The sequence below is a fragment of the Peromyscus maniculatus genome, chromosome 10, assembly GCF_049852395.1.
Source record: "Peromyscus maniculatus bairdii isolate BWxNUB_F1_BW_parent chromosome 10, HU_Pman_BW_mat_3.1, whole genome shotgun sequence".
NCBI lineage: Eukaryota > Metazoa > Chordata > Mammalia > Rodentia > Cricetidae > Peromyscus > Peromyscus maniculatus.
The window spans coordinates 7,366,325-7,379,191 of NC_134861.1; the positions used below are offsets into that span (position 1 = coordinate 7,366,325).

General features: G+C 49.9%; 1 protein-coding gene across 1 annotated transcript; it reads right to left on the reverse strand.

The window, feature by feature from the left end:
- Positions 1-7,358: 7,358 nt before the first annotated feature.
- On the reverse strand, positions 7,359-11,435 carry Mtfp1 (mitochondrial fission process 1). The gene is made up of 4 exons (XM_006972938.4): positions 11,236-11,435; positions 10,462-10,589; positions 9,894-10,126; positions 7,359-8,170 (listed from the first exon to the last, which is right to left on the reverse strand). Exons 1-4 carry the CDS (start codon positions 11,300-11,302, stop codon positions 8,098-8,100), a joined length of 501 nt encoding a protein of 166 aa, XP_006973000.1. The 5' UTR covers positions 11,303-11,435; the 3' UTR covers positions 7,359-8,097.
- Between the last annotated feature and the right edge of the window lie 1,432 nt (positions 11,436-12,867).

The window sequence follows — 12,867 nt, forward strand, 5'->3', positions numbered from 1 at the left end:
GCAAAGTAACTGGAATCACAAAAGAGGGGAGGAAAGGGGAGGAAGAGAAAGCTGTCAGACTTTGAAAGAGTAAAAGGGTGATATCGGATGGTGATTAGAATGTATTCATTACCTAACATTAAAGTCTAACTGAACATCCCATACCTTTTCGAAACTTTTGACTTGTTCCTTGGTAATCTCACACAGAAATACAGTGTGTTTAGATCATATTCCCTCCTCCTTCTCCCATCCCAGCTCCGCCCAGAACCCCCCACATACACATCCTCTCAACTTCACGTCTCCCTTTGTTTCTCTAACCCACTGAGTCCAATTAGTGCCGTCCATATGCCCAGTGCTCGCGGACAGGACTTCACCCACTGCAGCATGGGTGACTGCCATGGGTCACACCGTCCAAGAAGATAACCTCTTTCTTCCAGAGGCCGTCAACTACCAATGGCTCTTCAGCCCAGAGGCGGGCCTCGTGAGCCCCTCCCTTTACATTCTGGAGTGTCGTCTGATGGTGTGCTGGCAGCCACCGCTACTGTGGGTTTATGAGTGCGCTGACATCATTTCCCAGCAAGCTTGCCCAGCCTCTGGCTCTTACACACTTCCTGTGCCCTCTTCTGTGCCTTGCAGAGGAGGGAGTGACACAAATGTCCACAGTCACTTACTCTCTGCACTTTGATGAGTGTGAGTCTCCGTATTCACCACCATGTGCCGTGTAAAGAAGTTTCTCTGGGGAGGGTGAGAGCTGCATATGGCGAAAAGGTTAAGTATAAAAGGTATTGTGGGCCGGGCGGTGGTGGCGCACGCCTTTAATCCCAGCACTCGGGAGGCAGAGGCAGGCGGATCTTTGTGAGTTCGAGGCCAGCCTGGGCTACCAAGTGAGTTCCAGGAAAGGCGCAAAGCTACACAGAGAAACCCTGTCTTGAAAAAACCAAAAAAAAAAAAAAAAAAAAAAAAAAAAAAAAAAAAAAGGTATTGTGATACTATATTCCTCCTTTAGCAAAATAACAATTCTATGACCTCTCCAGCCACGGATCCTTGGTCGGGTTTACAGTACCAGGCACAGTTGACTCCTGCAGAATACGCCTTAATTCCAATTAGAACGCTGTTGGTCACCCCAATAAGATCCATGCCATTATTGCACCATATCTTTCCAGGCTGCTCATTATTGTAGCTCACACCATTCACATCTGGGTAATAAGATTCTTGATGACTTTTCTATGCCGTCAGCCTGCACAGCACCTCCTGGCACTGTGGAATCTAGCCATCAGGGAGGATGTTTCCAGGCCAATGCCAGCTTGATCTCTCCATGTCCTGTGATCAAAGTGTGTGGTGTCTTCAGCAGCTGAGGCTTACCTATTCTAGTAAGGTCTGAGGGGTGGGGGAAGGGTGTCAGTGGACCCCACACCAACCATGACAAAAGGTGTCCCACACCTGGCACTGGCTTTTTAATTATCTACAGCTTCTGGGAGGAACATTCTGTGTAAGGAAATGTTAATGAAACTTTTTGAATACATGTATTTTTTAGGGAGTTTGTAAAACAGTAGTTTTTATATAGCTTTTCCTTTTTTTTCATATTGCTTTTTCAAACATCCCTCTCCCTACAGCATCCTGTATTTTATCTGGCAAGCCTATCATGAAGAATGAGGGAGAGAGGTGTAAGGGGGGCTGGAGAGATGGCTCAGAGGTCAAGAGCACTTCCTGATTTCCCAGGAAACCGGAGCTTGGCTCCCAGCTCACAAACACCTCTTACTTCGACTCCAGGGGATCCAGTGCCCTCTTTTGGCCTCTGTCAGCACTGCACCTATGTGCTCGCACAGATTAAAAATATTTTTTAAAAGAAGTGAGAAGGATAAAAAGAATTGAGTAGAGAGAGCGGAAAAAAGGAGTAAGTTCATCCAAAGAACACAGTGTGGCTGAGACACAAGGATAGCCGGTCTGAAGCCAGTCTGGGCTACAAAATAAGTCTCAGGCCATCCTGGACTACATGGCAAAATCCTATCAAGAGCCTTACCACATGAAGTGCTGTGTCTCTGGGGCCACGAGGAGCAGTTCACTAAGAGATGCTATCAGGGACCAGTTGGATCAACCAATAAGGGCATGTTGGTGCATGCTGCCCCCTGGTGGACATTTTGAATGTTCCCTCAAACTAGCCAGGGCTTGCCTGGGGACCCAGGCCAAGATGTTCTAGGACAAAAACCATAAGGCCTGGGGGCTGACAGCCATACCAACTCACCATGGCCACCTGCCATCACTCTCCCCTGAAGATGCATGTGTCCAACGTAAGCCCTGCTAGCCTCCTTTGGGGTAGACCTTACCCTCTTCCTGTTGTACCAATTTCTTTGGGAGGGGACCCTTCTGGGCATATTCCATGTGAGCCTCAAGGAGCCCAGTGGACTGCCCTGAATCAAACAAGGATCCTGCCATGAGAAGAAATTAAGAGTCTTGCAGAGAGAGCTGGGCGATGGTGGCGCCCACCTTTAATCCTAGCAGAGGCAGAGGCAGAGGCAGAGGCAGGCAGCTGTCTATGAGTTCGAGGCTGCACTGGCCAATGGAGCAAGTTTCAGGACAGCCAAGACTACACAGACAAACAAACAAACAAACAAACAAACAAAGGCTTGTGCTGTGGAATAACCCTCTTGAATGCTGTAAAGATTTGTCACTCAAATTGATTTAATAAAATGCTGATTGGCCAGTAGCCAGGCAGGGCAACCAAACTAAGGATGATAGGAAGGAGAAGGGCAGAGTCAGAGGTCACCAGCCAGATGCAGAGAGAGCAGGAGATGAATGTGCCATGCTTATAAAGGTACTGCCACGGGGCAGAGCATAAATAAGGAATATGGGTTAACTTAAAATGTAAGAGCTAGTTAGTAACAAGTCTGAGCTATCGACCAAGCATTTATGAGTAATATTCAGCCTCTGTGTGATAATTTGGAAAGTGGCTACCAGGTATTGGGAATAGGCAGTTGAAATAGGCAATGTCCATTTGCAGTCTTGCAGAGAAATAGTGACTACCAAGCTCTTACCAAGTAGATAAGGGAACAGCTTGTTTGCCATATGGCATCATCTGGACTGTTAGGTGACTTCCCAGCCCATTTTGGCAGAAAACACCTCAAAAGTGCTGAGGTGGGAGCAAAGATCTGAGGCAGACGTTATCTCCTCTCCTTGGCTCTGCCTGAAGCACAAGTCAGGTGCCACTAAGACCCTGGCCTGGGCCCTCACAGCCTAGTTCTCCCAGGGATGCAACCTCATTATGGGAAACTTGTACCCAAGTCTGGATTATCAGGGACCTTTAGGGGTCCCATGACCACTGGTAAGGCTAGAGAGGAACCCTGGAAGCCCGGTCAAGCTAATTATAAATTTTAAATTTATTTTCTCCTTCTTCTTCTTGCTCTGTAGACTGGGCTAGCCTCAAACTCAGAGATCCATCTGCCTCTGTCTCTGCCTCCCATGTGCTGGGATTAAAGGCTTGAGCTACCATGCCTGGCTCAAGGTTTTTGTTTTTTTTTTTGTTTGGTTTGGTTTGGTTTGGTTTTTTGTTTGTTTTTATTTTTGGTGGGTTTTGTTTGTTTGTTTTTTTAGATAGGGTTTTTCTGTGTAGTTTTGGTGCCTGTCCTGGATCTTGCTGTGTAGACCAGGCTGGCCTTGAACTCACAGAGATCCACCTGGCTCTGCCTCCCAAGTGCTGGGATCAAAGGTGTGCACCACCACCGCCTGGCCTGGCTAAAGTTTTTAAACCCAAAAGTTTGGAAGACATGTAATTCTTTGCACCTCCTTACACTCAAGGAGAGTAATCAACTGCTGCCCACTATGCTGTTAAGAAATGCTTGTCTTAAATACTGCCTGCCTGTCTATTGTTTAACCCTCCTAATAATCCTTTCCTAAGGTCCTCCACAGCAGCCACAAGCAGACCCACTTCAGAGATGAAGAAATTGAGACTTTAGGTCACATAGGTTGAAACCTAGTAATGCCATCCCTTGGTTATCCACAGAGGATTGGCTTTAGGACAACACCATCCCAATGATATTAAAATCAGAGGACACTCAAGTCCCTTATAGAGAGTGGCATTGTGATGGTTTGAATCTCAAGTGTCCCCACAGGCTCACATTTGAATACTTGGTCCCCAGTCCTATACTGGTACCTTTAGGAGGCGGGGCCTGCCTGGGCCCGTCTTTGATAGTTATACCTGAGCCCTGCTTCTTGTCCCACGTTCTCTCTGCTTTTTGATCCACCGTAGTGTGAGGAGTCTCTCATGTTCCCACAGCCTCCTCTGCCATGATAGGCTAAAACCGTCTGGAAGCATGAACCTTTCTTATGTTTCTGTCCGGTGCTGTGGTCACACCAATGCAGAAGCAACTAGTCCAGGTGTGACAGGATCGTGCAGCCTGCACACCCACGCACTTTCCATCGTGTGATTACTGATCACACAGAATATAAAAAAGACTGGCCGTTCCTTGATGCAGGAGCAGGCTCCCTGTGGCCTTTCCCAGACTTCTGGAGCACCAGAAAACCCATGTTCTCCAGCCCAGAGGCCAGGGAGGGACAGACCTGCTTCATTGACAGCTGTATCCAGAGGTTTCTAGAAGTCACTGGAGGTCGGAGTTCCTAGGCTGCAAGTGGGGGAGGTGAATGCTATGATTCCTATACGCATTTTCATTAGCTGTTATCAGTCACGATGGTGGTGTGTTAGATAGAACAGGACAGGGCAAGAGCTCGGGCCACTGTGAAAGCTCAGCCTTCACACAGGGGCCCAAGCAGACCAGCCACGAGCAGATCGAAGCTCCTCTGAAGTGTTAGACAATCCTCAAGCCCAGCAATGCCATCCTATGGGCATCCTTCTCTATCACACTTGGATGCCATTGCAGGTGGTCCTGAGATTGCCACCAGTTGTACCAATCTGGAGGACCTGAGGATAGCAGAATTCTAGAAGCTGGTTGGTTGTTTTTGTTTTGTTTGAGACGTAATTCTTTGCACCTCCTGGCTAGCCAGGATTCTGTGTAGATCAGGTGATCTTGAACTCAGAGATCCACCTATCTCTGTCTCCCAAGTGCTCAGATAAAGGCATGCACCACATCACCATGCCTGGTTAGAGGATTCTTTCTTATGACCCCTTTCTTCTCAATTTGCCCTTTCGTTTTCCATTACACCAGAGTGTGAAGCCATTACCCTTGACTTTATTACACTTTATTACACACTCCTGTCTCCCGTGGTACATTAAGGCCAAGCTTCCAGAAGCCATTATCTCAGATTTGGGCACTGGTGGATCTCAGTAGCGCCTCCAAGGTTCCAAATGCTTTTACCCACTGAGCCACCTCGTCGGCCCGTCGAGATTATTTATATCTACGGTCATCAGCCTCATGTTTTCATTTCTATGCAGCATTACCTGCGGTCCGCTGCAATCTGAGAACTAAATGGAAAATTCCAGAAACAATCAGTTTGTAAGTTTTGAATAGCTCTCACTACAGTATGTGCTTACAATTGTTCTCGCTTAGTATTGTCCTTGTAGTTTGTTGCACAGGACTCTCCTAAGAGCCAAACTGCCACCGTGCTCATGAGTTCAGCTGTGGCTGCTTACAGATCATCACAGCTGGCCTTTGTTGACAGTTGGCTTTTTTCATAGGGCAGTGTCCCCCCCTCCTCTCAGCATGCAAGTCCGTTCTAAGGGCACGAGTCCTCAGGTAAGAGCTAGAGATACCTAGGTTGGGCAGGAGTAGGGAGGGGCTTCATCTATACAGCCATGGGAAGCCATCACCCATGCTGGGTGCGAGCCTTCCTGTGTGGCAGCTTGAGGGTCACCCATGCTCCTGTTTGCAACTCCTCACACATGCTCTGTAAGTCGGCCTAAGGAGCTCATTGGCTCCCCAGGGAGAACCTCGGTGGAAACAAGCTTTGGTTTGTCACCAGGATCTTATGAGCTGAGTAGATGTTGCCTAGTGCCACCCCCACCCCCACCACTAGAGGGTGGCTTCCAGGACATAGCTGTTATAGGTAATCTTTCTTGGTCCTAATTTATAAATTAAACTTGATCACAGACGTGTATTGCCGGATAAGACACAGTACAGAGGGGCTGATGGCATCTGTAGTTTGAGGCATCCTTCAGAGGAATTGCTCTGGCAGCCACCTATATAATGTGATGCTCCCAGCTTGGTTCAGGGGCTTCACTCGGGTGGCTTTCGAGGGGACATGATGGGAGCATTTTCACCATGGAAATGAATGACAGAGTCCTTCTATCCTAGAGAAGCCAGTGGTTAAACACAGACTAGCAGCATATTGCTCTGGCCTTCCCACCAACCCAGGAGGAGGGAGGATGGCAGGACTCTCCTTTCCAGATCTAAATTCTAAGGATCAGAGAAGGCAAGCAACCTAGCAGAGGTCTCACAGCATAAACAGTTATAAGATTCAGACACGCTCTTCTATCCATTTCCCTTACATTTTCATTTCATTTTTATGGCTAAATAAAAGTCCATTGTGTACTACATTTTTATTACCCATTCATCTGTTGGTGGGCTGGTTCCATTTCCTAGCTATCGTGAATGGAGTGGCAATGAACATGGATGTGCAAGCGTCTCTGTCCAGTACAGAGTTCTTTGGGCATAAACCCAGGAGTGGTATGGCTGGGTCACATAATCATTCTATTTTTAATTTTTTTGAGGAGCCTCCATACTGACTTCCATAATGGCTACACTAGTTTCTATTTCACCAACAACAAATATGGGTTCCTCTTCCTCCACATCTTCTCCAGGATTTTCCAACCACCTTCCCCCCCCCCCCCCCCCCCCCCCGGAGCTGGGGACCGAACCCAGGGCCTTGCAACCACCTTTTTTTGTTTGTTTGGTTTTGTTTTTGTTTTTGGAGACAGGGTTTCTCTGTATAGTTTTGGTGCCTGTCCTGGATCTCGCTCTGTAGACCAGGCTGGTCTCCAACTCACAGAGATCCACCTGCCTCTGCCTCCCCAGTGCCAGGATTACAGGTGTGTGCCACTGCCACCGGGCTTCCAACCACTTCTTACAAGGTGTAGAATACAGTCCCGATTCCCTGCCACCACTCTTGAGCGCTCGTGCGCGCACACACACACACACCCGCCGCTGCCGCCGCCCCAATCACCTGGACGATACCACACCACCTTTCAACACAAAACACCCTCCCATTTCTCCCCACCTAAACCTTCATTTCAAACTCTCCCTTCCTTCCCTCCCTCCCTCCCTCCCTCCCTCCCTCCCTCTCTTTAGGCTTGGGGACATTCCTGCCTTGTTCTCCCTACACCTCTTCCTGTAGAGGCAGGAAAGCAGCCCACCTCTCCCTCAGTTTACCTGCTCCAGAAGTGTCGCTCGTGTGGCTGCATCCCTACTTTTCCCCATGAAGAAAAGAAGACACCATTTTTTAAGGGTTTATTGGGCTAGCACTTGGTGTGTGATTGTCCTGCCTCCCAGCCAGGCCCCAACAGCTGCTGCAGCAGGGATGGCTGGCCAGAGACTCTGTCCTGAGTGTCCCAAATGCGGCACCTCTGCGTTTTGCCCTAAGTCACTCAGCCACACCACAGTGACTTAGAGCAGCTGGACAGCCTGGTCCTTGGCTTGTCACGTGACCTTAGGAGCATCCCTTGCCCTCTCTGGGCTTTAGTGTCCTTCTCCTCCATGGGAGGGTTTAACGTTTCCACCAGAAGATAGGCCCAGAGGCTGAGAGGTACTTCAGTGCTTAGGAACACTGGCTGCCCTTGCAGAGAAACCAGGTTCAGTTCTCAGCACCCACATGGTGGCTCACAACCATCCCTAATTCCAGTTTCAGGGGGTCCAATGACCTCTTTAAACCTCCAAGGGTGGTACACAAACATACACACATGCAGGTAAAACACTGATACACATAAAATACCTAAGAAAATATTTCAAAAGACATGCCCAGCCAGCGTCCGCTCCCACTCAGTACAACTGCTGCCGCTAATGCAGACAGGGTCGGGTCCCACCTCTGGGACTCAGTGAAGTCACCACTCCTCAAGGCCTTTGTCTCTAAGCATCCATGAGTTTGAACCCACTCGGGTGCCATGGACCCCAAACAGCCAAGCATCCACATTCTCTGGTGTGAGTGGGCCAGCCATGGGCAGCGCACAGGAGAGGGTCAGGAGGAGCTGGGCTTCCCCACTGATGGGTACAGTTTGCGCAGGCTGGAATCCAGGAGGAAGTCTACTGACCTACAAGGAGAGAAGGCATGGTGAGCAGGCAGCCAAGAGTAAGGAAACGCACTGGACTTGGGGAAGAACTCCCAGATGTGGGGTACCAACAGCAACCAGGGTGGCACCCATTTTATCACTCTCCTCCTGCTTGAGCTACTTAGGAAAGTCAAACTTAACTCCCAAGAATAACAACCATTTCCTTCTCTTTCTACAATTGGGGGAAGCCGAGGCCCAGGGGGTAAAGTGATCACTGTGACACTCAGGGCCAGTTATGCCCCACCCACCTCCAGACCCCTCCTCATGCTACACATTGGTCAATTTGGATTGATACCTCCCTCTGGTTCTTTTTGTTTGTTTGTTTTTTGTTTTCCTTTTTGTTTTTCAAGACAGGGTTTTTCTTTTTTCTTTTTCTTTTTTTTTTTAAGATTTATTTTTTATGTATACAGCATGTATGACTGCAGACCAGAAGAGGGCACCAGATCTCATTTCAGATGGTTGTGAACCACCATGTGGTTGCTGGGAATTGAACTCAGGACCTCTGGAAGAGCAGCAGTCAGTGCTCTTAACCTCTGAGCCATCTCTCCAGCCCAAGACAGAGTTTTTCTGTGTAGCTTTGGAGCCTGTCCTGTAACTCGCTCTGTAGACCAGGCTGGCCTCAAACTCACAGAGATCTGCCTGCCTCTGCCTCCCGGGTACTGGGATTAAAGGCGTGTGCATCACTGCCCAGCTTAAGATTTTTAAAAATATATTTCTGTATTTTTTATGTATGTTTAAGTATTCTATTTGCATATATGCCTGCATGCCAAAAGAGGGCATTAGATCCCATTACAGATGGTTGTGAGCCACCATGTGGTTGCTGAAACTCAGGACCTCTGGAAGAGCAGCCAGTGCTCTTAACCACTGAACCATCTCTCCAGCCAAGTCCTACCTCTAGTTCTAAGAGCAAGCACATGACCCAGGGTTGACTAAGCAGAAGGACAATGGCTCAGACACAGGTACCCTGCCTGAACGAACCAATGAAAATCTTCCTTGGGATTTTTTTTTTTTCCTTTTTGGTTTTTCGAGACAGGGTTTCTCTGTGTAGCTTTGCGCCTTTCCTGGAGCTCACTTGGTAGCCCAGGCTGGCCTCGAACTCACAGAGATCCGCCTGGCTCTGCCTCCCGAGTGCTGGGATTAAAGGCGTGCGCCACCGACGCCCGGCTATTCCTTGGGATTTTTGTTATCATGAAAATCTTCCTTGGGATTTTTGTTATCACGATGGAGAAGTTTTCATGGGGCTTAAGACGTTAGAAGAGACAGATGCTGTAAGTCACCGGGGAACATAGCAGGAGAGTGAATAAGACCAACGAGGAGACAAGCTTGAGGATGGGGAGATCCCTGCCAGCATCACTTGGATGCCTGGATCCAGTCATGCCTGAACACATCCCTCCCAAGACTTTGATTTTTCATTTACTTAACAAACGGAGTTTGGCTCACACCACTATCACAGCCCTGAAGGCCACCATTCTGGGCACCAGCTACTGACTGCCTCTGGCTGTTTCACAACAATCTTTCTTTTGTTCAGTGCCCTCGAGGCTCTCTGCTTCCTTTTCTGCCAAAGTATCTGCCACATCATATGACAAGGGTACAGATGCCCTCTCTACTTCAGTCCTGCCTCTGCTGCCATGGTTCTGTGCCCACAGCTCTCAAAGCCCACTCTACCTGCAGAATGACTGGTCCCTGAGGCCAGAAGGGCACCTACCTGTCAATGGGGTGGACGATGACCGGGATGGCCAGGAGCCCAAGTGTGGTGGTGGTCCATTTGCGGACAGCCAGGGGCCAGCGGGTCATAGTACCCAGGACGTAGAGAGAGGCAGCACACAGACGGTTGATAGTGAAGCCTGGGATGGCTACAGAGGCCAGAGACTGCCACACAAAGGTGTCGACCACAGCCAGGGCCATTCTGGTGCTGCGGCCTGCTTCAGGGCTTGGCACCTGGTAGGTACAAAGACATTTAACCCAGCTGGAGCAGAAGCAGGAAACCTGTAGACAGAAGCATGAGGGCCAAGCAGGGGGGAGGACGGAGGGTGAGGGGGTAGCAGGGCAGAAGGAAGCTCGGAGGCGGACTCTGGGCTGTACTGCAGTCAGGGTTGGGGGTGGCCTGCCTACATCCAGAAGAATGACTGTCACTTCCAACCTGGGATGCACTATCCTACAAACAGGATTAGCTTATGGACTGCGCGATGTTGATACGGATAGGACTGTCCCACATGCAAGGCTGCACACTGATCCACACCAGAATGGGGTTGGAAGGGCAAACTCACACTCACCTCTCCTGCCTTCTTGCCTTTGTCTACCGCATCAGCCAGGACGTAGGAGCTGGACACGCCATAGCTCAGCCACACCACCGCTGTAGGCACCAGGGAGCGGAAAGCCTCCCCCACCTCATTAGCGTAGCCTGGAGGGAAAAGGCATTTAATTCTCGGGCCCGCGGGCTGTTCCACAAGGGGGCGCCACACCGAGAGCTGCTTCTAATCCTAGTCTGCTAAACGACAGTGGGGCAGGTGACCTAAGTCAAGTGACTTTTGGTTTCTGGGCTGTGGACTGACGCCGACAATGAAGTCCATGGCTCATTGATCAGTCCCTAGCTGTGGTTCTGGGGATCTGCACCAATGAAGCGACGGGCGGCCAGCGAATGACTGACCTTGGTCTCCACTGACGCTTACGTGTCAAGGCCTCAGTCCACCCTTATTATCAGCACCCGACAAGAGTGCCTGTGTTCAACCCTTTTTGCAGAAGAGGAAACTGAGGCTCCGGAAGAGCCAGGGAATGGCAGGCTGTAGGAGTCCAGATCCTCTGACCCCGTGGCTAGTGCGCCGCCGTCATGGCAGACGGCTAACCATGCACTTGGCTTGTGCCCCCAGCAGCCCCCCCCCCCACAGTGTTGTGTGACTTTGGACAAGTCCCTAGCCCTCTCCTGAGCCCAGTCTCCTGCCCAAGCCGAATAAGAACTAAACCCTTTCCTTCAGACCCCAGCTCCGCATCCCATGACCAGTGTTTCCCAGAGTTGGTGGGGTCGCCGCGACCCTCACTCCCACGCTCACCCAGGTAGCGCACCCACGTGTCCCGGTAGAGGTCGCGCTCGGCGCCCTGCCGCTGCTGCTCCGACATGACTTCCCCAGCACGGTCCGAGTCACTGCAAGGTAGAGCCTCGCCACCACCTCCGTCCCCACCAGCACTGCGCTAACACCAGTCAAGGACCCGCCAGAAGTCCGACGCTGAAGGACAGGTCGGTCTATCGCCACTGCAGGGAGTGTCTGAAAATTGCCTTGTACACCCAAGCCCCTCTCCGAGGCTTGGATCTTGCAGATAGTCGTGTTTTCTCCGAGCAGTTAATGCAAAACTCCCCCAGGCGTGATTAGTTTTTGGAGCGAAACAGGTCGGGGTTCCAATCTGAGGATGGTATCTTAGGCGTGGGAGTTGTTGCAAAGGTGTATTTCTCTAAGCCTCACCTGGTGTATAAACGCGAGGCACGCCAGTATTCGCTACTTTAGACAGTCACAAGGACTAATTGTGACAGGCATCATGTATTCAGCCAACTCGGGTTTGCTTCCTTAAGCTCTTGCACTAGCATCGGGTCCCATTTTACAGAGGGAAAATAGAGGCCCAGAGAGGAAGGTCACTCTCCTGACTCACACTGGGATATGGATCTAGACTAGGTGTTTTCAGGTCCCATGCTCTGAAAGCGGATTCAGCAACCGAGGCAGGCAGAGTCAATGGTGAATGCTCTAGAGAGGTGGGGGCCAAGACCTCAGGCCCTCCCCTGCAGTGCATGCTTATCGTTGATACGCTCTGAGCTAACTGGATCTTCTTGGGGCCAGTCATCAAATGAATGACCAAATTAATCAGGCAAGAAGTCAAGGTTTGGCAAACAGAACTCCAGGGAAATGAGCAGAATAAAAAGGAGGGAGTTAGGGAAAAGCACTCTGGGATAGCAGAGAGGCAATGGTGTGTTCCCTGGAGACAAATTCTAGTGTGTCACCTTGGAGATGTTAGGCTCCCCCTCTCCAAATCCCAGGGTCCATGTTAGTAAAACAAAACGTATGAGGCTGGAGAGATCGCTCAGTGGCTAACAGCGCTTCCCAGAACTACACAGGTGACTCACAGTCACCTGTAACTCCACCTTCAGGGGATCTGACACGTCTGGCCTCCACAGGCATCCACACGCGTGATATACACTCACATAGAGACACACACACACATAAATACAAATTGTCTTACAGCTTTTCAAAAGTCAGACACGGTGGTGAATGCTTTTAATCCCAAAATTTAGGAGGCAGAAACAGGCGGCATTACATGAGTTCGAGACCAGATTGTCTACATAGGGAGTTCCAGGCCTGGCCAGGGCTACATAGTTTGTTTGTTGTTTTTTTTTTAAATCTTTGCAACAATTCCAGGTGGTTAAGAACAGAGTTTCTTCTGTACAGCTCTTTTAGCATTTCTTTTTTTTTTTTTTTTTTTTGCCCAGTGACTAAAGATCCGAAAGGTTGATACCGACTCCCTTTGGAGGTCACCGTTTTCAGCCTGCGTCCTCATCGGATCTTGAGGGTCAGGGGGAACAGGGCCCAGCGCGGGTGGGGAAGGTGGATCAGTCTGCAGGCCCTGAAACACCGGCAGTGCTGGAGTGGAATTAGGAGACGGTCCCTAAAACCACGTGACGCTAATCCCCTGCCTCC